At 49.5% G+C, this 27,987-nt stretch overlaps 1 protein-coding gene across 1 annotated transcript in view; it reads right to left on the bottom strand.

Annotated features, from left to right (window-relative positions):
• Tmem132d (transmembrane protein 132D) overlaps positions 1-27,987 on the bottom strand; it is a 497,735-nt gene that overhangs the window by 268,257 nt on the left and 201,491 nt on the right. Inside the window, exon 3 of the mRNA XM_026408042.2 lies at positions 3,532-3,678. Within this exon, the coding sequence (XP_026263827.2) occupies positions 3,532-3,678 (147 nt within the window). The remainder of the gene's footprint in view (positions 1-3,531; positions 3,679-27,987) is intronic.

Here is a 27,987-nt window from a genome sequence, read left to right as displayed (position 1 = left end):
TCCTAACATGATATAGTCAAGATTTCAATCCTATCTGGCCAGATCTGAAATACCGATTAAACATCAATTACTCTTTATTTACGACAGCTCATTCTATTACTTAAAACACATTTGTTTTAAAACAAAGCACATTACCTACAGTAAATGGAAAGTCAGTACTGCCTGGAATAGGCAGATGATGATTAGAGAGAGAGATTAAACTGTAGCTGTTCAGTCCTCCTGTCTGCAAGCTATCTGCAAGGAACGGAGGCTTTGGAGACATATGGTACTCTGGGGGAGATGGATTTCCTCCACTCCACAGCCTTGCTAGAGACTGAGCATAAGCTTCTGTCACTTTTCAGGTCTGTGTGCCACCTGACATCACCCAATATCTGCTGAAGGTGAGCCTGGGAGACAATTGTGTTGAAGACCAGGCAAAACCCAGATGCCTCGTGACCTATCACCTGAGCAGAGGCAGGGTCAGGGTGAGCAAGAGTCTGAGAGGCACCATGGGATTCAAGGGACAGAGTATAATGATTATCTGCTTCTTTTCCAGAATGGGAGCCAATGCTGCTTAGTCAAGACAGATCTAAGCGCTGCGATAACATTCACATCAGTCCTGTTAGGATGAGAGGCCCACAGCCCACGTCTTCAAACAGGGAAGGTGTGTTGCAGTGCAGATAAGGATCTGCAGAACTTGTCACTTCCACTAAAGTGTCTCCTTAATCCACAAAATTACACCTGCCACAGGGACTTAACTTCATTAACGCTACTCCCTGATCCGCAGTGGATTATCACAACACAGAGCTTCCTGTGCATCCCAGTGACCACGCTGCCACCAAGAAGAACAGCAAAGCAGGCAGGAAAGTTAAAGGACCTAGAGAGCCAAGCAGTTCCTGCGGTTAAAACAGTCCCTGGATGATGCGCTTCCCAGTTGTCATTACGGAAAGAGTGTCCCCTCCCTGCCCTTGGCCCCTGGCTGTCATGGTGCAAGGCTTCCCTCACGGAATTATCTATAGCTGAGAAGTTCCAAGTGAGGACAATTGGTGAACATATCAATCAATGTATTCAAAGTCTCCATTTTCATCCTGTATGTTTTATGAAATAGCAAAATCCTCAGGCAGCCCCATGGCTCCCTGCAGACAGTCATTACCCACCAGCCTTCCCCAGCTTCCTGCTTGCTCCTCAGGAGGGCCACCTATTGTGCGTCCCTCTCAGGACACTGTCTGCTCACAACAGAGCCCTTCTCTGTGGCCCGGATAGAGTCTTAATGCATGTGCTCTAGACACCTTCTTATTTCAAACAGGTAGATTAGAGGCCATTCAGTACGGGTGTGCACGGATGTTATCCCACTACACACACTAGCAGAGACATGGTCTCCCTCCAACACTTCTTCAAGGAACATTTGTAGACAGCCCTTTGTGTACCCAACATGCCATTAGGCTTGGCACCCAGCTGCAAACCAGCCTTGATTCCTAAACCCAAAGAGCTTCCAGCTTAGATTTCCCTCATCAAGCAATGCCTGCTGGATGTAATGCAATGTGTCCCTCAGCAAGTATGTCATGTGACTTACATGTCACATACAACATGTGCATGTAGGAGCATGCTTAGATGGATGTGGCCATATCTATGTGCACACATGATACCTTTTCTGAGCACATACACAGAAGGCACTACACATACAATCATACGTGTGTGTACAAACTTGCTTTTTCTATTTCCTGCTCTGAGGTCAAGTTTCCAATCGTGGCATTGGAAATGGTGAGTGATGAAGAAGTTTCCCTAGGCAGATGGTGCAGGGATACCAAGCCTCTGGAGGCACCTGAATGTCCCACCAGGGCCTTGTCTCTCAGAGAAGACACTGACTTGGATGAAAGAAGAGCCAGAGGCAGCAAATCCATGTGCATTTAGAGGGTGAGAATCTGGAAATCCACAGAAGAGCAGCTTCACCTCCATGGTAGCTGCCACCCTCCACCCTCGGAGGGTTCTAGTCTTCCCCTCTGTGCCCAAGAGAGATTCAATTATAATCAAAAAGTCAAAAGAAATAAGTTTAAAAAAATGCTTAGTAATGGTTCAAATCCTTTCACAATTCATAGAAAACATTACAAATGCCAATTCTAATAACTCAAGACAGTAGATAGCAAAAAGAGATCACAATAAAAAATAAAAGAGCATGGGTTGAGACCCTTTCCCCCAAACTTACCTTCCTCTTCTGGTAAAGAACAAATTATCCATCCATTATCCATCCATTCATCCATCCATCCATCCATCCATCCATCAATCTACCCATTTTTTCATCCATCTACCCAACTGTCCTAATTTTTGCAGCTGTCAACACACACACACACACAAAAAAAAACTTCTGCAGAGAGAGCACCTCGTGTCACACGGCAAGCTGCGGACACTAACCATGCACATGTGTGGGGTCATCCAACCCACCCATGTAGCCACTATAACTGCATAAACACCAGGAAGGAACTCAAAACTCAAATACACACTTCCTCTTTCTCCTCTCATTGGCTCCACAAGTGAATCTTCAGGGGGAAAAAAAACATCTTCAAACACTGGTCACAAGAGGAAGAGGACAAGCTATCGCTGCAGACGACCCAGATTCTCAGCTCCCACATTGAGCAAAGGGCACAGAAGGGAATTCAAATCGAATCACCCCCGAATTGGGTTCCAATGCTCCTTGGTAATGAACCACGGGGAAAAAAAAGTAATAACTGTCAACCGAGATTCATTACCTCTGTATTATAATAAATAATGGAAAATGAATACATTTTCCAAACATGGAGCTATGAAGTTTAAAACTTCATTCCAGAAATAATGGCCTACATACCCAGATTCCTCCTTTCATTATTGTTCAGATTTTCAGCAATATGAAAAGCAAAAAAGAAACCTAAAAGTGACAAAAATGTGACCAGACTAGGAATTCTCCAGAGCCGCAATGAGATTCTGAGAAAGTGGAATAAATCAGAAATTACCGAGTCTCCAAGTCTCTCTCTGCCCAGCTGTGAACTGATTGTTTCTAATTTGGTGGGTATCAGAGACAGATTCGGGTTTTAATTTCTCCCCAGAGTGATTCACAATTCCCTGTAATTCCACAGCCAATAGTTCCCTGATCCATCAGAATATGCCTGCACACAAACACCATCACACTGGGCAATGTGGGAGGCTCCCCGTGCACAGGGAGGATTGCACTCCGGCCTTTGACGCTTGCAAAATGGGCCATGTTGCAAGATGCCCAGACTCTGGGCTCACCTAATGCTGTGAGCTAGCAGGAGGTCATGGGGAAGTGCAGCCTGGTCTGCAGATCACTCCACCTGCGTGGAGTAGTCCTCACAGGTGCCAGAGCTGTGCTGTGGTTTGACAGGTCCACTGTGAACTAGAGTGCATTGTTCCCAGCAGAAGGAATCAGTCCGTCCTGCTGCAGGCACTAATAACAACCCACCGAACACAGTCGCCGTGCAGACAGCGCTCAGCGATTATGGGGAAAGGCTGCCATCACCACCACAGTAGATGGACACAGGTTGAAGCCCGGGTGTGACTCACCTGTTTTCTGAGCTGCCAGACTTCTTCTGACAGATGATGACAGCTGGCGCGTACCTCCCCGTGTACTCCGTGCTCTCCTGGACATCCCAGATGGAAGGGCTGCTGGCTCGCACGCCCACGATGTTCACACCCTTCTTCACCTTTGCCCTGTTGGAGACAGGAAGCCATGTCTGAGACGCTCTGAGGCCCTGGGTCCTGCTGGTGGGAGCAGGCCGTGAGCTCATTCACATGCTGCCGCCTTGAAGTTCGGAGCTCACAAGCAGTAGCAGTTAAATACGAGTTTGCCACCGCCTCCTGCCCCCCTGTTCTTCCCAGGTACCCCTAACTTTAATAAAGGAGCTGCGGTAATACACTGGCCTGGAGCAAACCAGACACAGGGGGAAACAGAGGATCTTCTTGCTGCTTTATGCCTTTAATTAAAACACCATGGGCGCGTGCACACACACGCACACGCACACGCACACGCACATGTACACGTACATACCTGCCTGAAAACCTTTACATTGGGAAAACTAAATGGAAACAGGAAATGAGCTAAGCATGCAAAAGTACAGGTTCTAATAAGGATACACCTTCCCCAAGAGCCCCCTGCTGTGTACCAGCAAGTGAGGTACCTAATTTCCCCCAACAGCGCTCATGTTCGCAATAGGATGCTAAAGTTGAGACAGGAGGGAACACAGGTGGCCCTAGGCACCTGTGGGCACCGATCTTATCTGCATAGGTCTTCTGGGCTTCTCAGTTTCTGCTCTTTCTAGGTCCTCATCACCGCTGCCATCACGGTCCCCATGATCGCCCTGTCCACCACGTCATCTCACTCATAGTTATGGAGGGCTCACCACACCCTGGATGCACAGCTAAGTTCACCACGAGCTTTTTTCCTTCCATTTCACAAATTCACTCTGCAGTCAGGAACAGTTTAATTTTTGCCAAGCAGGTTTAATTTTTGCCATGGCCAGGTGCAGGATCTGACCTGCAGGCACCTGATGTCTGCTGCCTCCCAGTGAGCTCACCAGAGCTGGGCTGGTGGACCCCACTCTATTCTCGCCCTCTGCTACACAACTTTTGTGACCGTGGCCATGCCATCCGATGTCTAGGCACACCTCATTCAAGTGCAAACTTCCCAGAGTCCCCTGACAGTGCACACTGGCCATGTCCCCCTCTGACCAGGGAGGGGTAGGCAATGTGCCCACAAGTATTCCTCCAAGGCACCAGGGACTCTGTTCCCTGGAGGAAGGAGAAGAAGGGAGCCCAGAGCTGGTGGCCTCAAATGTTCCTAATCTTCCCTAAGAAACCTCAAAGGAAAGTGCGCATGCGACAGTGAGCATATGGAGACAGGATACCACAGTCATCTGCTGCCGGATTCCTAAGCTGCCTCTGTGCTTGAAGAAACCGTGATTCCCACGTGTCTTCTCTTTCTTGTCCCTTGTGGATAGCAAAGATTTTGGAAGCCTGGTCACTGAGGTGACTGGTAGGAGGCAGCACAAGGTGGACTGACCCCACGTTCCAGGTATCCAGACAGCAGGGTGTGAACCTTGAACCCTGGCTGTTATCATCAGAGGAGGCAAGTGAGGCCCCTGCTCCCGGGAAGGAGAGTTGGCAAAGTTGGAAGAAGGTGACATTCCCAGGACTGGAGCCTGCAAAAAAATTGAGACATGACTGCCCCCAACTAAGGACACTTTCAGGAAAGGCTCCCCACAGCAGACCTGAGGCAGCCCCCTCCTCACAGCAGGGCTGGCACCTAGGAGCTGGGGTCCAGGAAGTCCCTCCAGAGCCTCCTTGGTAATGGTGAAGGCTTTGGGCTCAGATGTGCAGACAGTGGAGCCCGCACTGACCTGTCCCCAGTGTGGCCTTGATTCCCAGGCTCAGGGTATATGGGCCACCAGTCCCCAGGGGGGCCCTGACTCCAGGCTCAGGGTGTATAGATGAATGGTCCCCAATGGGGCCCTGACTCTCAGGCTCAAGTGAGCTTCCTGAGGGGACAGCCCTTAGTGTTGTCACTGCAGGACATTCTGTGACAGCAGCTGGAGAGGACGCTGGGTGCTGGCTGCAGGTCTCCCTGCACTCAGTTCTGTGACTTGTCCCCCTGCAAATTATTCTTTGCATCCCCTCGTGGTAATAATTCTTAGCAGTGAGTGTGACTCGATGTTGAGTCCTGTGAGTCTAACAACTTGTTGACCTTGGGGGTGATATGGGGTCTCCAGCACGTGCACTGATTTGCCCTTGAGTCATGATGCCTGCTTTGCTGAAACTCAGTCATATTGTTGACAACGAAGACTTGCTAGTTAAAAAAAAAAAATTCAATTCACTGGGACAGTGACTATTACAACAAGATGAATTCTAAGGGCTTTTCCAATTACTGTGCCCTGGAACTTTATTGAATCACATTTGCTTGAAACAAATAGGTTACTGGCCAGATTTTTGGAAAGCGTTTTGTTACATGGGAGATATCAATACATGGGACTTTCCTGACATATAATGGGTTTATATTTTTTCTTAAATTTTGTTTCTACAGTAGGTCATTTGGGGTTAGGATAAAGTTTCTCCAATGAAATGTTTTCAAGTTCTTGAGATGAGACAGGCTGCTTATTTAACCTGGGCAGTACCAACATTTGTTGCTATTACTATGTTGAAGCTACCTGGAGCTCTCCTGGAGGGTAGTGTCTCTAAGAGCCAATTCTTTCTGAGATTTAGAGCAGGATGTGGGAATTGCCATTCATAAGTAAGGGACATCATCCTAAAAGAAGGCATGTTGCCAGGGTGTGCTCTGGGTGACCTGGCGAAGGCTGGTTTCCAGAGAGGGGTCCGTGCACCATGGGTAGTTATTGATCATGAACTACGCCAGCTACTGAAACTCACTCCTCAGGGAACCAGCCCCAGAGCTCACCAAGCACGTCTGCGTGGTGTTAATAATTTTGAAACACTTATCTCAGAGCTGCAAGTGGCAGTGTTTGGAACGTTACAACAGTTCTTAGAACTCATGCGGATTGGCTCCACTGGGTCTGAACCAAATGCTAATTTCTTCTTTGTTTATGACAACTGAGTTACTTACAGTCATTAATGGAAGTTTTATAACCTACTTGTGGTTCAATAAATACAGGTTACATTGACAGCCTCATTACACAGAGATAAACATAGTGCTTTATTTCCGAAGACGCTTTGCTGCAGATTTATATTTAATAATATATCTACCATGGTGATGGGGGGAAGGCCATAATTTTCCCCAAAGCTCTCACATGCAGGGTGGATTGCCACAGCACACCCTGCTTGGGCTGGGGGGAATGCCATGTTTATAAAGCACACTGAAGCTCTACTCTATGTGCAGAATACATATGAGCTCAAGCATGTATTAAGTATGATATTGATATTATGGACATAGTGTGCCTACAACATACACACACTATCCCAAGTAGCCAGGCACATGATTGACACAGCCAGGAATAGCTGGGAACCTGGATATAGAAGGGATTGCAAGATTCGTACTTTTGCCCCTCCCTGACCCACCCCTCCCATTCCAGGTAGCAGTAGCCTATTACATGTTCTGCCCTCGGTCAACCTGCACCCCGATGATGAAATTGCCATTCCAGGGCTTCAAGCCTTCACCCTGGGCAAGAGGTGGACAGGTGACCCAAGCCAGCCCAACCAAAAGCTGTCTCCCTGGAATTTGATCATAAGAAAGAGACGCAGCAGAAGAGAAAGGAGCAGGAAATCCATTCGGCACTGTGGCCCCTGACGCCCCTGTGCTCCACCTCCCTCTCTCTCTCTGGTCCCCTAGGATTGACACATGCAAGTGTTTCTGAACCTGGCTTGTCCACTGTCCTTTAGCCAATGAGATGCTTTCCACCCTCCCTCCTTATGTGAGCCAGGCCTGACTCTTTCCATTTGCCATTTTATGACAAGCAGAGGCTCAGCTGCTGTGACAGTGCTCCCAAGGTTTGCTCACTTCAGAATCGAGGAGTGGGATCTTGTCCTCTGTGGAAAGGCACGGCTGGGATCTCAGGTCAGTGGGCCGTTCTGCTCCACTCACTCAGGGATCAAGGGGTCAGGTGGCTATGTTAGTCACCCCTGCATCACTGTAACCAAAATCCCTGACAAAAGCAACTGAGAGGAGGAAAAGTCTACTTTGAGCTCATGATTTCAGAGGTTCAGTTCATGGTCAGCCAACCCCCTTGCTCGGGGCCTAAGGTGAGGAGAGCACCATGGTGGAAGGGCCGGGTGGAGAGAGGCTGCTTAGATCCCAGCTGCTGGGAGGTGAGAAGTTCACTTCCTGTGGAGCTGGAAGCATGGTGGACTGTGTGGGCACAGCAATGAGTCCACCTTGAGATCACCTGTGTGGGAGGCTGCTCCTGGCTAAGCAGAGATTAGTTGGCTATGCTGCCTTTAAGCAATGACCCCCACCCCCACATATTTCAAGGGAATTTGAAGAAGGAAGGTAAGAAGAGATCCCAAGCATCTCCAGTTCCAGGAGGAAAGGATGCCTGTGAGCTTCTCCCCAGAGATGCCAATGGGCACCTTTTTCCAGGGCCCGGTCTTCAGTAGACCACGCCAGCTCACTCCCCTCACCTCTGACCTACATTCCATAGGAGAATTTTTGTTGTTGTTGTTTTAGTGAACTTTTCCATCACTGTGACCAAAATACCTGACGAGAACAATCTAGAGGAGGAAAGGTTTGTTTTGGCTCATGGATTCAGGGGTTCTATCCATGATCAGCCCACTCTGTTGCTCTGAACCCAATATCACGGCAGGAGGGTGAGGTGGAGGAAAGCAGCTCAGGACACAGCAACCAGGAAGCAGGAGAGAGCAAGCTCCACTCACCAGGACAAAACAGAAACCCTAAAGACAGCCCCCACCTACCCACCTCCTCCAGCCACACCCTGCCTCCTGCAGTACCCCCCAGTTAAGCCACCTCAATGGATCAATGCAATGATCAGGTTATAACTCTTGTAATCTAATCCTTTCACCTCTGAATGTTCTTGCATTGTCTCACACATGAGCCTTTGGGGACCTTACATCTAAACCATAACACTATTCAGTGACACACAGTGCCCATCCTCCACCTATACCAACTGAGGATTTGGTAACGGCATCCTTCCTGGTTAACTGATGGAGACATTGGGCAAATGGTTTGCCCAATGGTTCAAAGTCAAGCAAAAACCCTTTGGGGGTTACAACAAAACTTTCTAAAATTATTCTCTGTCTCCTCACTTATTTTCTGTCATTAATTGTGGCAAAGAAAAAAATAAGCCCCATTTTCTTAGATGTAGTAGTTGAATTACTATATTTGCAATCTTGGCTTCTAATTTCTACTTGACCAGAAAAAAAAACATTTTTATGGCAATATCATTTGCTACCAGATCCACATGCATCATAGCTTGTCACATGTCACTCATTTTCAGAGCCCATTTCAGTCCCAGCTTGCGTCTTGGCCTTGGCCAACAAGTCTATGAGTGCACTTGCTCAGAGATCACTTCAGTCCTGCTGGACCGTGCCCCCTGCTGCCTTGGTGTAGCACTGGCCTTTCTGTGTCCCTGAATACCATTGCTAAGGTTCCTTGTCCTGGCTCAGCACTGCTGCAACACACACAGGCAGCTAGACCACAAGGGAGACCTGAGATGAGTGCAAGCACGATCTACCAGCTCAGATGCCCACTTTTTAATCATGCACCCTACCAGTAAATGCACTTTGACATGCTATTTTGATAGAGGCCTGTGTATTTACAAACTTTGTACTTGGCCTGTTGAAATTATGTGTGCTGCAAAGCATAACGAAAGTAGAAAATGAAAGTATCGAGATAAAACCATAAACATGCTGAGAAATCCTGATGCTGCTCCTCGCCGTGTCAGTCACTGGGCGCACTCTAGCGCACACACCCCTGGTGAAAGGAGAGAGTGCATGGAGACCTCTCCCCTGCGGACTAAATAAAGCACATCTGGCCCTCCGCAGAGTGGACCCTGCACTGTGGCTTCCGGTTCAAGTCTGCAGGAGCGCAGGTGAATCTGTGGGCACTGCCATGTTTGGGTAGAGGTCAAGGTGGAACTAAGGCAGTCACGTGCAACTAGTTCTGACCACCTGCTGTCAGTGAGTTGCTACTAGGACCCGAGGCACCACCCAGCTGCTGGACAGTGGGTCTGTGGGAGATGAAAGAGGAAGAGCCACTCCAGGTGCCCCTCCACAGCCAGGGGAGCCTCAAGCCCGCTGCCTGGGCAGGAGGTCGTGGGCGTGGCCTTTGGAGGGCGGGACCTCCAGGGGCGTGGCCTCTGGGAGGGCATGGCTAGGTGGGGCCTCCGAGAGGGTGTGGCTTAGGAAGAGTTGGCTTCGTGAAAGGGTGAGGTCTCAGGGAACTGGCGTGGTCTCTCAGTGGCAGCATGGAGAAGGGTGGACTAGCAAAACACTAAAGGGCCTGGATGCCATCTGTTAGAAAGCACAGCCCACACCAAGAGCAGCTGCTGAGAACGTGGGAACAGGCCTTCTCTCCAGGGCAGCAGTGCCCCCTCTCCCCCCAGTCCTGGCTGCCTTCAGGCTGGGAGTGGCCATCATCTTCCATGATGGAGGGAGATCAGAACTCCATCATTAATCACTTCTGAGAGTTGTGTTAGGGGACCTTGGCAGGGTGAACAGGTGGGTTGATGGAACAATGGATGCTCCTGAAGCCATAAGAGAAGAGACCACCCAAACGCCCACCACTCTAAACCTAAACTACCAATGATTTAGTGATCATTCTCCCAAGTGCTTCTACGTGCACACCCAGTCTACACTTGCACATAAGCAGGATCCTGCCCAGGACTGCTGTACACTACACAACTTGTCCACTGACCAACCCCAGGGGGTCCACTCATGTATATTATAATACAAATCAGACCTCCCAGAGTTAGGTGGTGCACAACCTATACAACTGACTGTGACAGCTCTGATCATCTAAAGCATACTGTTTCTTTCATAGATCATTCTGATCTCTCTTCTCTATCTGCTCCAAAGACAAAATAGCCTGAAGCAGAAAACATGGAGAGTCCAGTGAGAGTAAAGCTAAAGCCACAGAGCGTTGCATCTGGGCCCAAGGCATGAGCCCATGTGCTGTCTCCCACAAAGCTGGCTGCTGGCTCTAGGGATCCCCAGTTCCTCCTGGCATAGATGAGCCCATCCTTTTTGCCCCACTGACCTGTGGCTCTCTTTACCAGCACCCACAGGTGCTCACTGGCTTTTAAATGCCATCTGGAGCTAAAAGCTTCCTGCACACAATCTTCAGTCTTCTGAGCACTGGGTTCCTCCTGACGCTCTGTGCACGGGAAGGGTCAGTTTTCCCTGCAGGGAAAAGGGACAGCTGGAACTGCACCCTAGCCGGGAGGCTTTGGAGGGAGCCATGCTGCCCATGGAGAGAAGCCCTGTCTATGGAGGCCTGAAACAGGGTTGGCAGCACGGCTGCTTATTCCTTCACTGATCCCCACCACAGAGTCCTGTGCCCAGTACAGTTAAGATGAGATCACACGGGCATCCTCCCGCCATGGCGCTGAGAGTCTGGGGGAGAGGCAGCACAAGAGACTTGGACACACAGACTTGCATGCGGTGCCTATGTGGACAAGTCTGTGAAGGAGGAGTGAGGAGAGCACCAAACCCTGCGTAGGCAGCGGCTCTTACAACCACTGGCCGCATTTTACTACCCACATTCCTGCTGAAGGCAAAGCCAGTCACTGGAGCATGTGGGCAGGAAGAAGGGAAAGATGCACAGTGTACAAAGACGTCTCTGAAATCCTGTTTACTCCTTGCCCCACAGGAGTGGGAACACACACTTTCTTCATTCCTGCTGAGCATTGACCCTACCCGGCAGTCCAGGATGATGTGCTAATATGTTCCTGCTTATCACATGAGAGCAGTGCTGAGGGGCTCACAGGGCGCAGGTGACTCCAGGAACACCAATGTTTCTCATTCCGAAAGACACAACCTCTATATGGACCTGCGTCCCTCCACACAGGCTTTCAGGAAATGGACTCTGCAGGGGAGGATAGAGGTCAGAGGGGGCCACACCACTCCATCACTGTTTCCTACTGGACAAGTCATTCGTGCTAAACCACCAAATGACACACAGCCTGAGCCACCCACATGAATGATCACAGTGGAATGGCCTTCTCTCTATGTCACTGAATCTCACATCGCACAGTCATCAAACTCAACAGCAGAGATGTGAAGAGGAGTCTGATTCTGCTGGACCTGAGTGGGGTCTCAGCAGGGGGTCTCGGCCCAGCACTGGCAGAACTCAGATTTTGGCTATTGTTATCACCATCATTTCCCTCATTACGCAGAACCCTGGACACCTCGTAATTTGAACTAACGTTCACCCTCTTTCCATCTCACCTGGACAATAACCACCAGCCAGAGCTCTGGTGTATTTGAAGAAACAGCAGAATCAGCCACTATCCTTGAGCTCCAATGGCAGATCTGAGTGACAGATCGAGAGAGCAAGTGGGTCTCAGAGTGATCAGAGTGAGCCACATCAATGCCCTCAGCACAGGGAGCAGGATACCTGTTTGCAGAGAAACAGCTCCAAGTGGCCTTCCCAGCTGCCAGGGCTTCAGAACACTGGACGCTGCTCCATTCCCAGGGCACAGCCGTTCACAGGGTGATATGTGTCTGGTTCCAGGGTTTGGAAGAAGACATAACTTCACTGTTAGGAGCCCTAACCCTCTGATTTCCCCACCCATGGGCTGGAACTGCTTGCTGCTGTCTCCTGCCTGTGGTCACCAGAGTTCCAGGGGAATGGCTCAAGTACACTTCTTTAATGAGGGAAATATCCTAAATACAAAGCAGCACTAGGGTTAGCAAACTGGATTGTTATGTATTATACATATGTATAGTATGTACATATAGTGCACGTATACAACGTATATGTATTATATGTGTGTATATATATATAGAGAGAGCACACATACAATGTATTATTGCAAGTGTGTATATGTAGTGCACACATACATGTTATTGCATATGTGTATGGTATATGTGGTACACACAATGTACATGCATTACATGTGTGTATAGTACATGCAGAGCACGCACATGCTACATGCATGCATTACGGGGCTGTTGGTATATACATAGTGCACGAGTTGTAAGCGTTTTTAGATCCTGGAACCTTCGTGCATATGGTCCATTGCTACAGAACCTCTAAATGGCCATTTGGGGAGATGCTCCCCATTTGCACATTCACAGACACTGATGGTGCCTTCAAAGGGGCTTTTTCTTGCCTTTTTGGTCTTTTGGGGTCTGATAAGTGAGCACAGTATTTTCGTAAGCACCAGTAATACTGAGCGTCTGTCCACACGTTTATATTTGATCTCCTTTCTCCTTAAATGCTTTCTCACATCCTCTGTCCATTTCTCGGTTGTCCTGTTTGTCCTGCGTTCATGGTTTATTAGGAAGCTGATGTTGACAGAGGTCAACCCCTGGAATCTTCTGGAATTCACTGTAGTTTGAGAAGTGAAATAGAGATCGAATTTTATTCCCCTGTGCGGTTCTCATCAGACCATTTGTTAGATGATCCCTCCGTTCAGTACTCGTTGATTTAAGATGCCGTTCTTAATCCATAATAAATCTGTATGTTTACGGCTTGTATGTGGCCTCTGTGCTAGCTCTTATTGATCTGTCTGCCTTCTCACGTACCAGTTCCTAATGTTTTCAACCCCATAGCTTTTGACATATTTTAATACCTGTTGGGGCAATTTCCTTCCTTTTGCTTTTCTTCCAGGGGTGTCTGGGTGTCTCATATTTCAACAAGAACCGTTTCTGTGAGCACCTTTTCAAAGGCAGGCTTTCAGTTTGAAGAAAAAGAGAAGAAAGAAAAGAAGAAACATAAAGAGTTAGCACACAGGGGGCCATGAAATGGAGCTTCCAGATCCAGAGAGCACCCCCTGGACGTGTTTCATTGTAGCCCTCAGGTCAGTTATGGGATGGTGGTCCCAGCTCTGGTCTCCTCGAGAGGTACCAGGGGAAGTGTAGGGACCCATGTGACCTCCAAGTCAGAAGCCTACCCTGCTGCCTTGCATAGCGTTCTTTATGACACCTTAGCTCTGCGGTGGCCTGCGGTCTGCCTTGATGTCACTCCACTTCCTTGGGCCTTGGTTACATGTACCCAGCAAGGATGACCTCAGACCAGCAGCCTTCTCCTTCTTCTGATCACAGTCATTGGGTCACACTGATGAAGCTCAGGAATTCCCAGGACCCTGTACCCCATCACCTTCCTCATCCCTGACCTGCTGGGAGCCTTAAGGGGTGTGGGATCCGAGGATTTCACCACAAATCAACTGAGCTTGAAGTGAGCCTGTGGGAAGGCAAAGGAATCAAGCCCTGCTGGCATTGAGCCCTGATCCAACCATGCCTGAAGCAAGCGAAATGTATGCCTATCATATATGTTAGGTGAAGGATCTCATTCCTTATGGGCCTCCCTTTATAATTTTTATTGCAATCATTTTGCATTATTTTTTAAAATTTTTATTCTTATTTACTTGTTTCATTATGGTAAGAGCACTCTAGAGTTGGAGGCGCCCCTGAAGTTCCTGTGATAGAAATTCAACCCCCAATACAATAGCGTTGAGAGGGGACCTCTAGGAGGTGGGTGGGCCAGGAGGGCTCTGTGCTCAGGAAAGGCTTAATGTCATGATCTTGGCAGTGGGTTCCTTATCACTGGAGTGGGCTCCCGAAAAAGGGGGGTGTTCAGCCTTCTTCCTCTGGCTCCTGCCTGGGCTCCTGCCCTCCTGCCTTCCTCCATGGGATGATGCAGCCCTGGACCTTGAACATCCAGCTCCATCCAGAACTGTAAGAAACGAAACGAGTCTGCTTCACATCCATGACCCAGTCTCAGGTGTGCTGAGATGGCAGCACAAAGCAGACAAACACTTGATGTGAGATCTATTGGGTGACAACTTTTTAAGCACACAACGCAGTATTGTCAGCTGCCCACACAATGCTGGGGCACAGAGAAGTAGGTCTTCTTCTTGCGTAACTGAAACTTTACACCCTCGACTGGTATCTCCCCTCTCCTTCCCTCGTTCCCCAGCAACCACCCTTCCACTCTGCTTCTAGGAGATGGGCCACTCTCTGTCCCCAGCAGCTTCATCATGATGGGTAGGGCAAGGTGACGTCCTCCTGTCTCCTTCTCTCGCAGCCCCCATTTCACAGTGGAGTGGGAACAAAGCCAACCACAGGCCCAGGTGGGTTGTCTATCCTGGGCCAGGCACTCCGTGTGGCTGCTCCGGTGACAGAATCTCTCAGCCCTGCCTCTGCTGCTCCCCGGGAAGGGCACCAGGAGCGGGAGCAAAGGCCCCAGCCACAGGCATCTGCTACTCTGCTGAGCATCAGCCGTCTGATGTGAGGTGTGACAGGGACTCGGCTGGGTCCTCCTGCTGCAACCAGTGGTAGGGATAACTGGGGATTCATTGGTACCCAGAGACCCCTGAGTTGGTTTAGGACTCTCATTGACCTGGCCTCTCCCATGCTCGGTCCTGCAACTGTGAATCATGGGTTTATAAAAAAAAAAAAAAAATCTACTTATGCTTTCTTAGATGAGACAACTGACAACCTTAATTAATTCCTAAAACCCTACTGCTAAATGAAATGCTGTTAAATATATACATATATTTAAATAAACATATTCAATGTAATATTATTAATTTTAATGGGAAAAATTATGATGATTTCCATTCCAAATAAGCGACTCCCTAGACGGTAAAAGCTTGCATCCATTTTGAGTACATGTCAATCCACGCGTGCAGCCCCCTCCGCCCAGAGTGAGCAGAGAGACTCATGGCCAGGCTGGGATTTAGGTTTGCGAAGCAGGCTGTGGACAGGGTATGTGGCACTGAAGGAGAATTCCGAAGCCTTATGAAAAGACACCTTTGCAAGCAGTTTATGGCCCTTATTTTCATACAGCGCATTGATATGCTAATTAGAATCTATGCTGCTCTATGAGCTTCCTAGCGCCATGGAAACCAATGGCCACAAACTGGATAGCTTAAGGGCTTCAGAAATTGATTGTCTCACAATCCTGAGGCCAGAGTGCAAAAGCAGTGTCTTTAGCAGTACCACAGAGCAGAACCTGCTTCCCAGGGTCACCAGCAACACAGGGTGGCCCTTGACTGGTGGCGGCCTCAGCGCCTCTCTCTGGGTTCCTGGAGTCTTCCTCCCACCATATCTGTCTTCCCATGGCTTGTTATTGAAGTCACTAGACACTGGATTTAGGGCCCACTCTATAATCCAGTGGGACCTCATCTTAAGTAAATCTGCAAATAAGGTCAGATTCACAGGGCAAGGATGAGAGCACAGCAGGGCACAGCTCAGCCCACAGCAAGGTCATGTCCGGGGGTCTCCATGTGCAACCTGCAGATGCAGTTTCCACCCAAACATGGTGCCTGATCAAAATCTATATGACATTCTCTAATAAGAAAGAGGCAGACAAGTAGGTTGGTGAATGTGTCAGCTTGAATCTGTGAGGTTGAAATACCGCTTCCCACAGTGTGTGTCTGGGGATGAAAAATCATTACACCACATCAAGAAGTCTTGTCTAAAAACTTTTGTAACTCTGAAATAGCTGCTATGGGATGAAGTTTTACCCCCATGTTACAGAGCCACTTCTCTGAAGCACAGAGAAGGTGATTAACGTGCTTAAGATCATACAGCTAAGAGATCTGCTCTCATGCGCTCTGTTGTGGGCCCACTTTCCTGCCCCTGTGGAGTTTCTGGGCAAATTTTCATGGGGACTTGGTACACAGAGACATCTAGGTCATCCTCATGCCAATGTGCCTGCAGCTGGCTTTGGGTTGTGGATGTCCCACCCTGAGTGAAGGGATGCCTAAGGCTAAGAGGTGCATCACTCATCCAAAGGCTCAGATAGCATATTATTTCAGACAGTGACCACCTTTCTCATTTTGCAAATGAAAACCAAGATTGGACAGAGGTTACCAACCTGGACACTTCATCACCTGAGTGAACTGTTGGGCTCGCTGAGAAAGAGGCCCTTGAAGAATTGAGCATCACCCTGAGTGTATTGTCCCTGGGGATTCTTTCTCCATCTCGTCCAGGCACAGGGCAGGACTTGCTTCTCCTCCCCCTTTGATACTGGGCATGTTTGACCACTGGTATGGTCATGTGACCTGACTGGCCAATGTGAGCTGGAGGGACACGCATCCCACCTGCAGAAGCCAGGAGATGTCAGGCACAATTTGAGGTCTGCACCCAGGGGCTGAATGCACGTTCTAGAAGTTGGCAATTTCATTTGCCTGGATCCTGGATGGGGACCAACGAAGGCGGCAACAGACCTAGAACCTGGTGGCTTCAGGGCATCAAGTCTCTGGTTGCTTGTTACTGCAGCATGACCTGCACTCTACTGTCTCTTAGGGACAACTTTCCCTGCTCTTTTCCCAGTAGGCCATGAGCACGTCACCAAAAGCTGGAGTGAGGATCTGCAGCTATTTACCCATCCTGGTAACAGGGGACAGACTGACCCAGCTCTGGCTGCGAAGGCTGACTTTTTAAGCAGAAAAGAAGTAAATGTCTAGATTTGTCAGTATTGGATGAAGGAAAAAAAAACAGAGAACACTTCTTACTTTAACAAATGAATTTTATCCCACTCTGTTATTTTTTCCTCTATTTTCATATTCAAATCCACTGCTGGGGGAAGTTCTGGGGCTGCAGGGGAGAATTCTTCCTCTGGCTCCATCTAGGAGTGCCTGCTCAACCCTCTCTCCAACGACCCCTGGCGGCGGGCTCTCCTGCGCAGTCCCCAGCCTCCCAACCAACAGTGAGCACCTCAGAGCTGAGCTCTGCCCACTTCCAGGAAGCCTCCCTGGCCACACAGGGCACTTAGAGGCCATGTGCTGCCCGCTGCTCAGCAGCCAGCTGTTGCACTTTCCACAACACTTAAGTAACAATTTCACAGCCATTACCAGTCTGTAGTAATGAGGCCAGCTGAAAGCTAAGTGCAGAGCAGGTTGTAAACTAAAGAGAACCCACGGTGAAGACAGACACTTTGATAAATACCAGGGGATGGCTTGTCTATTTTCATTGATTGACTCGCCTCCCCACTTGGCCTCCCTGTCCTCTCTGAGTCCTCCTGCTGCTCTGCAGCCTTGGTGCACTTTCCAGAGGTGACTGCAGCGGCACGCCTCTCCCATCCTTCCCTCGGGGTCTTCCTCCCACCAGGAAGGGAAAGGCTTGTGGCCAGGGTGGATGTGGTGCTGAGCCCCAGGAGCTAGGTGGTGACCACTGGATCAACCTCCTTGCCCCTCTTGTGGCACTTGCCTTGGGAGATTGGAGCCACCACATGAGAAGTTCAAGGCCACCAGAGGGTGAGGAAGCCCCACCATCAACTCAAACAAATAATTAAGACTTTTTTGTTTTAATCCAGGTTGTGGCTGGCCTTGGAACCGTAGCTGTTGGCTTGGCTAGATAACAGCATCAATAGCTGCACTGCCACCTCTAAACAGCACCTGAGTGCTTCACTTTGCCCCAGTCCCCGCCATCCCCTAGCCGTCTCCAAACACAGTTATCTTTCTTGCACATGCTCTGACCTAATCCTGTCCACTTTACCACCTGCCTGTCCCCTGAAGGAGTTCTGCATTTGCTCTTAATAAAGGGCCTAAGTCACTGTTGAGTCAGTGTCCACATTTCTGGTAGAGTAACCATCACCCCAGGACTCAGGAAATACAGAGGACTCCACAGCCTGCCATACTTTGGTTGAAGAAAACATCACTGAGAATATGGCAGCTAACACACAGGCAGGAATGGGAGTCCTCCCAAGGCTGGGAAGTCCTCATATGTACACTGCCAAGTCTCTCTCCTCCTCGAAGTTCCTTCCTGTAGGACTGGGAGAGAGCAGGTCTACTGAGGCCTGAGAATAACATTGTTTAGGAAGAATCATGATAGAGAAATAAGCGGTGTGCATTCCGTCCTAGCTGCACAATTCCAGTTTGAACTTTGAAACACAAGTAGGTTGGAAACATTGCCACCCAGATGTTGCAAGAAGGAAGCAACATTGTAACTCTTTTTCCACATTAACATCCATCCATCCTGTCATCCATCCATTCATTCATTTATGTATCTATCAATCCATATTTATTATCTCTTCTCTATAATCTATCATATATATGTCTGTATAATCTAGTTATCCAGATATATATCTACATATACTTGATCATCTATCTAGGTGTACCTATGTAGCATCTAACTTTCTACCTCTCTATCCATCATCTGTAGAAATTAGCTATTTCCACACGTATAAAATCTCACCTCCTGGGCTGTGGCTGTGGCTTAGTGTGGAGCTCTTGCTTAGCCCATGTGAGGCATTGGGCTATGATCTTCAGCATCACATAAAAATAAGTGAATAAAATAAAGGCATAGTGTCCAACTACAACTAAAAATATTTTAAGACACCTCTTGACTTTGGCATCAGGGTCACCCCAGTCCAGACCCTACAGGCCACACACAGCTGGGAGTCTGAGCCTCAGGACAGAGTGAAGCTGCTCTAACACCTGCCTGGTGCTTGCAGGTTTGATGCCCCCACTGAGTGGCCTCACCATGGCAGCCTCTTAGGGTTGGGTCCCTCCCCTTGATAAATCTCTTGGGGTCCACTCAGGCTGCGTAACTGCTGGTGGCCCCAACATGCCCCTGTCAGTACCATCACCACTACCCTCCTTGCTTCTGGGATCTGCACTCTGCTCTCTGGTCACGTGAACCAGCGCTGGACCACCACGCGCCCCTCCTGCTGGCTGCTGCCCCCTGTCCCTATGTCCCTCCTCTCTGCTTGGCTCGGGCTTCTGTGCTGAGTGCTCTTGGTTCCCTCAAAGAGAAACCACCACATGGTCACTCAGAAACCTTTCCCAGGGCACTGCCGTCCCCAGAGTGGACTGGGAGGTGCTCTGCAGCTGGGTGGGGCTGACCATGGGCTCATCTACAGCTGCTGCCAATGTCCTCGGGTCCACGGCTTCCTGCGGCTGTTCAAGTGTCCTGTGGGGTTGGGAGGGTACACGCGGAGTCTCTCCCAGGCCCCAGCAAGCCAAGGGCACTCGTCTCCCTCTCTCCTGCGTCTACAGGTGAGCCACCTTCTGTGCAGCCCTCCTCATCTCCACATCCTTGGTTGTCGTTTATGCTGGGTCCCCATCACAGATTCTTTATCCACAAGGGTCCTCAAGCCCCAGGCTTCAGTGAGCACAGGCAGGAGGCGGTGGGAGCAGAAGCCTTGCTCGGCTCCACGATTTCCACATGTCCCAGAGCAGACCTCCTCTCAACAGAGGGCCCCAAACTTCCCAGGTCCCAGCACAAGTGATTTTCCTTCCACTTGGATGCCAATGTCCTTCTGCACCTGCTGGATGTATCTCTCTGTCCCCTAGACTATTAGGGGTTGTAGTTCCTATCCTTCCAAACCTGAGTGCTGGCATGTCCCTTCCACAGCCCTGCTGCATAAACAGCCCCACCCCCAGCTCTCGATCCCCCAGCCCGGGGCTCACACTCCAGTGCTTTAGGCCTTGGGCACTTTGAACCAAGATCAGGGATCTGATCCAGGATCCTCCCCCTGACCTGGCTGATGGCCTGGGGTCTCTAATGACACACCTTAAGTGTTGAGTTATATTTTCCTCTCCTAATCAAAAGGCACTTGGGATGGGTGGTGGTGGTTCTAGAGAAACTTCATGCAATGCTCCACCTTGGGTGGCCAACCACTTGCAGGCTGAGGTTTAGAGAAAGGTAGGGAGAGAAGATGGGGCAGAGATGCTGTCCAAGAAAGAAAATCAACAGGCCCCTCTGTGCCTAAGGACACCACAGTACCTTCCCGTGGCTCCCTGAGGCCTCACATGTAGCCGAGTTCAGTAGTGAACACCACATGACTTGCCTCAGCTGCTCGGGTCTCTTGCAGCCCCTCTTTCCTCATCCCTTGCTCAGACAGTACCACCTTGCCTCCACTGTTCCCCCTCAGGCAAAGAAATATGGTCCTCTGTGGAGTCTTCTTCACTGAGAGCTGGAGCTGGAGACCGGCCTGGGGGAGGCCCATCAGCTCCTCTGCAACTTGCAGGCCAGAAGATCCCGGTGAACCTGCAGGGTGAGACCGGAGCCCAGCTCCCTGCCGTTTCTCAGTGACATGGGTGCCAGCTGGACTGGACCTGCTGGTCCCCAAGCCCATGTTTCTGGGAAATTGAAGACCCGGTAAGCTCTTCTCTGGTGCATCCTCTCTGCCCCTGATCCAGCTCCATTCACTGGAGTAATTCTCTCCTCTACCCCACTGTGGCCTGAACTCCCAGCCTTCCAAACAGCATATTCTCCCAGCTATTTCACTGTCTCTCTCTCTTTCTTTCCAAGACACCAATATCCTGCCAATTCTCAGGCTGTCAGTAAAAACAATGGCAATAAGAAGAAGTGCAGTAACTTGCTAAATCCACTGCTGAGGCTTCTTTTCCAGACCGGAAAGCCAAGCTGATTACACAGAATTCAGTTTCGTCTTTGATGGGCGCTCAGCAACCCAGCAGTACTCATCTGGAGCCGGCTGCCTCCTGCCCAGGCTGGACGTGTGCAAGTGCCCCTCATTGTCAAACCCTGACCCAGGTCACCCACGATGGACACATCTGGGTCTGAGGACATTTGGGGCAAGAGGAAGCTCTGCTCTGGGTGGTAGCGCTGAAAGACAGAGGATGGGAGTCCAGGTGCAGAGTGACCCCTCAGGACCTCCTGGCCACAAGGTGCCCTAGCAGAGCCTGCCTTGAGCAGAGCATGCATCATGTTCCAGTACCCAGGGAGCACACACTGCACTTCCAAGGCTTGATGTTGAAACAGCCATTAGAGGGTCGTCAGAGGAAGAAAGGACCGTTCAGACATCCTAAAACTTTCTTCCTAGTTCACATGTTGCTGTTGGTATTTTAAACTAAATGAGAAGAAGGGGATGTGACATGCTCATCAGCATGCAGGCCTCTCTCCTCCTGGGCCCACTCATCCATTGCAAATCCCCTGCAACCCGGAAAGATGGAAAACAAAGAGTAAAAATAGAGAGAAATTATAGCTTATGATGCACATTTAAGGGAGAAGATTTCCTGACACTTCAGGTTTGTTTATCTCTCTCTCCAGGGATGAAACAGGAAGAAAAATTTTAAAAAAATAGAGACCTGCCTGAGGAGCTGCCCAGACATCTCAGAATTCCACAGTCCATCTCAGGTAATGGGGTACGTACGGAGGGTCTGACCCCAGTCTGTCCTAAAGTGCACACACCGTCCCCTGAGGCACCGCACAGCTGGTGCAACGTGGAGGTTCCGTCCTCTGCTTGGCCTTCATTGTAGGCACATCATCTGGGTTGCCTTTGCTGGCTGGAAAACAGTGCAGGGCACTGGAAAGAGCACTCGTGCTATTCTGGGATGTGGTTTTCCACTGATACAAATCCTCTGGGCCACCATCCTGCTCTGCAGCCATACAAACCCTCTGGGCCACCATCCTGCTCTGCAGCCGTCCATGCACCAGGACTGCAGGAATAGTGCTCCTTCGGCCCTGGCCACCACTCATGCCAGCACCCATCACCTGTGTCAGCTCTGGGCAGAGGAGGGCCCATGGATGGTCCATCAGTCCAAGTTCAGGCCAAGGCCTTGGTGACATCTCTCACATCTTCCTATGGCAACAGAGAGCTTCATCCTCTAGAAGTGCTCAGTGAGACCCGCAGCGTTGTCTTAATGGTGGTTGAAATCAGCAGAAAATGTGTCCAACGTTACTGTAATAGGTTGTCCTCCTTTTAAAGCAGTGAATGGAAAAAATGTTTCAATTTTACTGGGACCTCTTTTATACCTGATGGTCCCACCACCTACTCGCCTTTCTTGCACACACCTAGGAAAAGCACAGCTCAAGGCTCCCGTGCCTGGCCCCATGGACCTACTCAAATTTAAATTAGTTACAATGAGACAAAGTCAATTCAGCTCCTCGGTTGCATAGCAACCGTTGAGGAACCCAGAGCCTCACATGGATGGGGACCAGGGCATTGGACGGCTCCAATGGAGCTTATTTCCATCATCATAGAAAACCCCATTGGACAGCCATGCTCTAGAATGATTTTGACAAAACTCTGTATCCCCAGGCATATTTTGAAGCTGACATTTAAAATTCTCCCTTTTAAGCAGCAAAGGTTGGAATTTTCAGTATATTGTAACTATTGACATTTTAAAATTAAACTGTTATATCTTTTGCTTAAAAGTATTCACTAGAAGCTAAATACCATGGTGATTTGATACCCACCATTATTCACTTTGAAAAAAGTACACAATCTCTTCTTCACCACAGTTAAATTTTATACTGGCTCTTTTTTTTTTTCTCCTTGAACTTCTGTTCCTGTTTTCTGTCTTTCACGGTGTTTTACCCTGTTTTCTACTTTATGTTTCTAGGTCTTTTATGGCTGACTGTCATTCTCTGCAATGGAAAGTTGTACATCGGTTCAGATTTGCTCTTCCTGATGTCCATCAGCCTCCAAATGCTTAACTCAGAAACAGGGAGCAGAATGGCAGTTGCCAGGGTGGAGAGGAGGGGACCTGGGGAGATGGGCCAAGGGTGCAAATTTCTCCTCCCACCAGTTCTGGGGCCCCAAGGTGCAGTGCAGATGGGGAAGGAGGTGCTAACTTGGCTCCAGCCTTCACTCAAACCTGGGTCCACATCAAATCATTCTGTCACGTGCCTTGAAGATATGCCATCCGTGTTTGTCCATTAGGGGTTTCAAAACTAAAAAATATATCATTCCATGTTGAGATTTCATCACAATTATATTAAGCACACACTTAAGCAAAAATAAAGTAAATCATAGCTTTATGGAGTAATTATTCTACACAAAACATCAAAATATTATCAGAAATGCATTGATCACTAAGAGGAGTGGAGTTGCGGAGTCAGGTCAGTTTGCACTAGGAGCCCAAGCCCTACTGACTTACAACAGCAAAGAGTTAGGTTTTGCTCAGTGGTGAGGTCCTGGGAGGAGAGGTGGGAACTAGGCTGGGGGAGCCTGTCCAGGAGGCTGCTGGCGCTACCAGGTGCTGGGAATGGAGGAGGTACGACATCTCAGCAATGGCTCCTTGCAGGTGACACACGTCATTTCGCCACAGCAAGTTACATGGCCACAGGTCACTTCATAGGGCCAGGAGAGTGTAACACTCTCATAGGGTCCTATCTGGACAAAAAAACTAAAGCAGTTCTAGAACATTCTCAGTTGAGGGTGTTTCCGATGAGGCATCAGCAGCCAGCTGGGAGTTGGGTTAGGAAGCCCCCGCCCACCGCGCCCTCTCCCTGCACTAGAAGTCTCCAGCTCTGGAGCTTCACAGGTAAAGCTGCAAGGCGCAGGGCTTCTCTGTATTGCAAAGTCCCATGCCCCTCATTGGCAGACCCTGACCCAGGACCGCACAGTAAAAGGGAGTCTGGTTTCAGGTTGCTCCTCTGAGGTGCAGAAGAAAAGGTGAGAGGGTGCTGATCACGGTGACCTGACAGCGGATGTCCTCTCTCAGGGGCTTTCTTCCCCCATCAGGACATGAGTTAGTGGGCCAGGGGAGTCAAGGGAGACAGGATCCACCTCCACCGACCCATGCAGTTCAGCTTTATGGATGGATTTCTGAGAAACACTGAACTAAGCGCATGCTGTTATTGCAACATCACTCAATTCCTAGAACTCCGTATGTGACAAATTACATTGTGATACACCCCCAGAAGTGATGATTAAGAAAGTAACAATTGTATCAGTTCCTCCTTCTTCACTAAAAGCAAACTAGAGATGGTGGCTTGCAAAAAGCCCCGTTTTCCCGCATAAGAGAAATCTGCTTTCTCAGAGACCATAATGTTGCTCAGTGGTCTACAGGGCCGTTGGGACCATAGGCTCTGCAGTCCAGGGGAGTCATCTTGAGGAGACCCTGGGTGGGTGAGCAGGATGTCCCCTCCCTCCCTCCCTTCCTTTCTCTCCCTTTCCCCCTCCCCCTTCTCTCTCTCTTTCTTCCTAATAAAGGGAAATAGGAAGCCAAGCATTTCCTTAGGCAGGTCAATTTTAAGAATTGGAATATCTGAAAATAAATACATAAATAGCCACAGATGCCCATATACCCGTGGCTGGTCTGGCAGGACACGGGGCACATCCATGCTCAGGCCTGAAGACCTCTGCTGTTCTAGAACACCCTCTAGGGCCACAGGGAGACCAGAAGTCTGGTAGATGAATACCCACAGCACAGCTGCCACACAAACCCCAAGATGCCAGCCTCTGCTTCCCGTGGGTAGAAAGAGGGCATGTCCTCGTCACACAGGACACTTGGCACACCCAGGCAGTGTCCTGCCACAGGGTCTGAGGCCACCTACCAGTGGTAAATCTGTCTGAATTTCCTTCCTCTTCCTCTACCAAAGCTGTGAAGACTTAGCCTGGAATTCTTCTCACTCCCTGATCAAAACTGCTTATTGCAAGTCTTTCTGCCTTGGTCTCTGAGCTGGAAGATGCCCAAAAGGGGACAGCTGGGCTGAGTCTCCAAACTGAGTTCACCTTAAAGGCTCCATTGTTTTTACAATAGTTTTTTTTTTTTTTTTTTTGGTACCAAGAATTAAACTTGGGGAAGCTTAACTGGTGAGCCACATCTCCAGCCATTTTTTAATATTTTATTTTGAGACAGGGTCTTGCTCTGTTGCTTACAGCCTCACTAAGTTGCTGATGCTGGCTTCAAACTTGCAATCCTCTTGCCTCAGCCTCCCAAGTCGCTGGGATTGCAGGCATGCACCACCATGCCTGGCCTCAAAAAAGTTTTAGATGTGCAAAGAATAAGTGCACCTTTGCTCTCTGTCATGTGGATCTCATCTAAGTCCAATGGTATAGGGACGTTTCATGCTAAACATCAACAGGCAAAATCAGGTAACACACAGGGCAAAGCTGGGTGCTGGCTTCAAATAAAAAGAAGATGGTCAAGTGTGCTGGATGCCTTGGGAAACAGGGTGCAGAGGCCAGAGCCACATGGAGGGTTGTGGCACTCCATGCAGCTGGAGTCGGCAGACACGGGAACAGTTGGGGCAGTGTGCAGAGGTCCAAGAGTGCGCTCAGCTGCCCGTTGATGAGCACTGTGCAGGGAGGCAGGGGCATTTCCTAAAACAGAGGAGCATGTTCACTGTGTATCTCCTGCGTAGTTGCTGGAGATGTGGGTGTGGACACCATGGTCCTCATGACCCCCTCACAGAGCTGATTGGCCAGGTGGGCATGGCTAGGCAGGTGTGGGAAAAAAAATACCCACCCACCAAATAAATGGAGAGGGTGTCCTTCCCACTTCTCCCTGCTCACCAAGTTCAGTGGCTTCCTCAAGGCCGAGGGTGGTTCCACCACTGGGAAGGTCACCAGGCCCCTCCCCTGGAGGAGAGATGGGACCCCGCGAGCCTCTCACACTGACTGTTCCATACAAACAGCCCAACATCAAGGTGAAAAGAGTCACCCCTTCCCTGCCTCGTGGGTGTTAGAGGATGGCCAAAGCAGGGACTTCCACAGCAAGGACGGCCACAGTAGGAGGCATACTGGATCTCATGAGGATGGGTGGTGCTCAGTAGAGCAAAAGGTTCAAGATGCCAGGAGTGGGGAACAGAGGCTGCGGCTTGGCCTGGGGCTCAGGGACACCTCTCTGGGGAGGGCCACTGCATCGGGAGGTATAAGCTCATGGACGCGAGGCTGTGGCGACCTTCCTTCCTATCTGAGGCTAACTCAGGATGAGCACCCTAAACCATGCCCCAAACAACACCTGCACCCATGAGGTGCAGGTCATCCCCACAGCCTGTGCACAGAAGCCCCATGGTCTCATCCACCCTGACACCTGCTTTTCTCCTGGTGGCAGGAGCAAGCCTGGTTTCTCCAGGCCGGGTCCTGCACACGGATGCCAGGCGTGGAAGAAGTGCCTTCGCACAGGAGGCCTGAGCTTCTTCATGTCACACTAATAGTTTCCCTGATTGAAAATCTGAAGCAGACAAGTGTTGGGAGCCCCTGAGATAGTGCTGGAGTCAGAATAATTCATGGAGAGCAGTCTAGCACTACACAAGCTATTTAAAGCTGCATAATATACCCACAAACTCTTATTAAGGGCTGTGGTTTCCAATCCTGTGAGACAGAAACCAGTTATCATTATGCCTCGCCATGAAAGCAGATTAAAATTAAATCAATTTGTTTATCTCTGGGTTCTCTGCCCAATTAGCATTTCAGAAAGAAAAGCATTCTGTTTCCATAAGAGGACAAGCCTCCTTCAAATAGAGATATTAAAAATATAAATCTCAGGAGGTTTTCAGAAATAAATTTAATTATCCAAAGGGCGGCAGCCCAGTTGGTCCGGGCCTAGGAGCTGCGTGTTCTGTGTTAGTGTCGGCTTCCTGGACACCGTCCACGGCACTGAAGCGAGGCATAAAGCTCCCCCGTAAATTAACCCAAAGACGAGTCGCTTTCTCTCCAGATACAGGGCTGTCAATTCATCTCATGGTTTTCTTATTTTAAAAAACCTTCTTAAGAAGTATTTTATGGCGAAACAGCGGGATATCTTGTATACTTCACGCTATGCATTTATTAATTTGTAAAATTCATGTAGTCCTTGGCTTCAACAGACCAAAAATATTTTCAAAATCTCAGGGAGTTGGCCCAAATGCACCTGCCTCTGAGTGTGGGTAATCTGCTTGACCTTGATGACCAACTGGACAATTGAGGTCGAGTAATATCGGAGTCCCAGATTCTGTATTTGGAAAGTGGCATTGAGGTTGTCAACTCCTCCATCACAGCACAAAATAGATTTGAAGCACCCTCTGCCCCTCCTGAGGGAGAGGATGCTGAGGAACAGCCCACGCAGTCAGAGGACCTTGCCCCACCGGCAAGCAGCCTCACCTCCCACCCAGTTAATCACAAGGAACAGATGCATCCTGAGCCCCTGAGGAGGAGAAGCCCACCCGCCCTGACAGAGGGAGACCTTAGGGTCCAGTGGCACAGAGCCAGGGAACGCCAGGTCTGCCCCTGCAGCTTCTGACATGAGGGGTGGTAACAAAATGCTCAGTCCAACCAAAGGGTCATCATGGGGTGACTAAAACTACATGTGAGCAAGGCCTCGACCACCATGCTCCCCACCACCTGCTGCCCCTGTCCTCCTCCACACACAGCAAGGTGACTGCTCATGCCATCCCTTGGTCTGGCACGACTTCCAACCTCTTTATAAACCCCAGGGTTCAGTGCAGACTCAGCTTATATAAAGCCCTCCTGGGCACTCCCCCTCAAGCAACCCTCCTTTGGTCCAACCAGCTAAACATGCCCTGTGCTTCAATCTTCAGTTGTATCTGTGGATTCTTCAACTGGGGCTCCTGCCTCCTTGGCTCCCGATGACACGTGACCAGTGCAATTCATCACATGCCCCTACAAACTCCTTATCCGTGCTGTTTCGTGGATGCAGCCTTGGCCTCTAGCTGGGCTTGTGCATGGCAGGTGCTCAACAAGTGGGCCCG

This window comes from Urocitellus parryii, chromosome 3 (genome assembly GCF_045843805.1).
Source record: "Urocitellus parryii isolate mUroPar1 chromosome 3, mUroPar1.hap1, whole genome shotgun sequence".
NCBI lineage: Eukaryota > Metazoa > Chordata > Mammalia > Rodentia > Sciuridae > Urocitellus > Urocitellus parryii.
The sequence above is the reverse complement of the archived record's forward strand: the minus strand, read 5'-3'. Positions and strand labels throughout refer to the sequence as shown.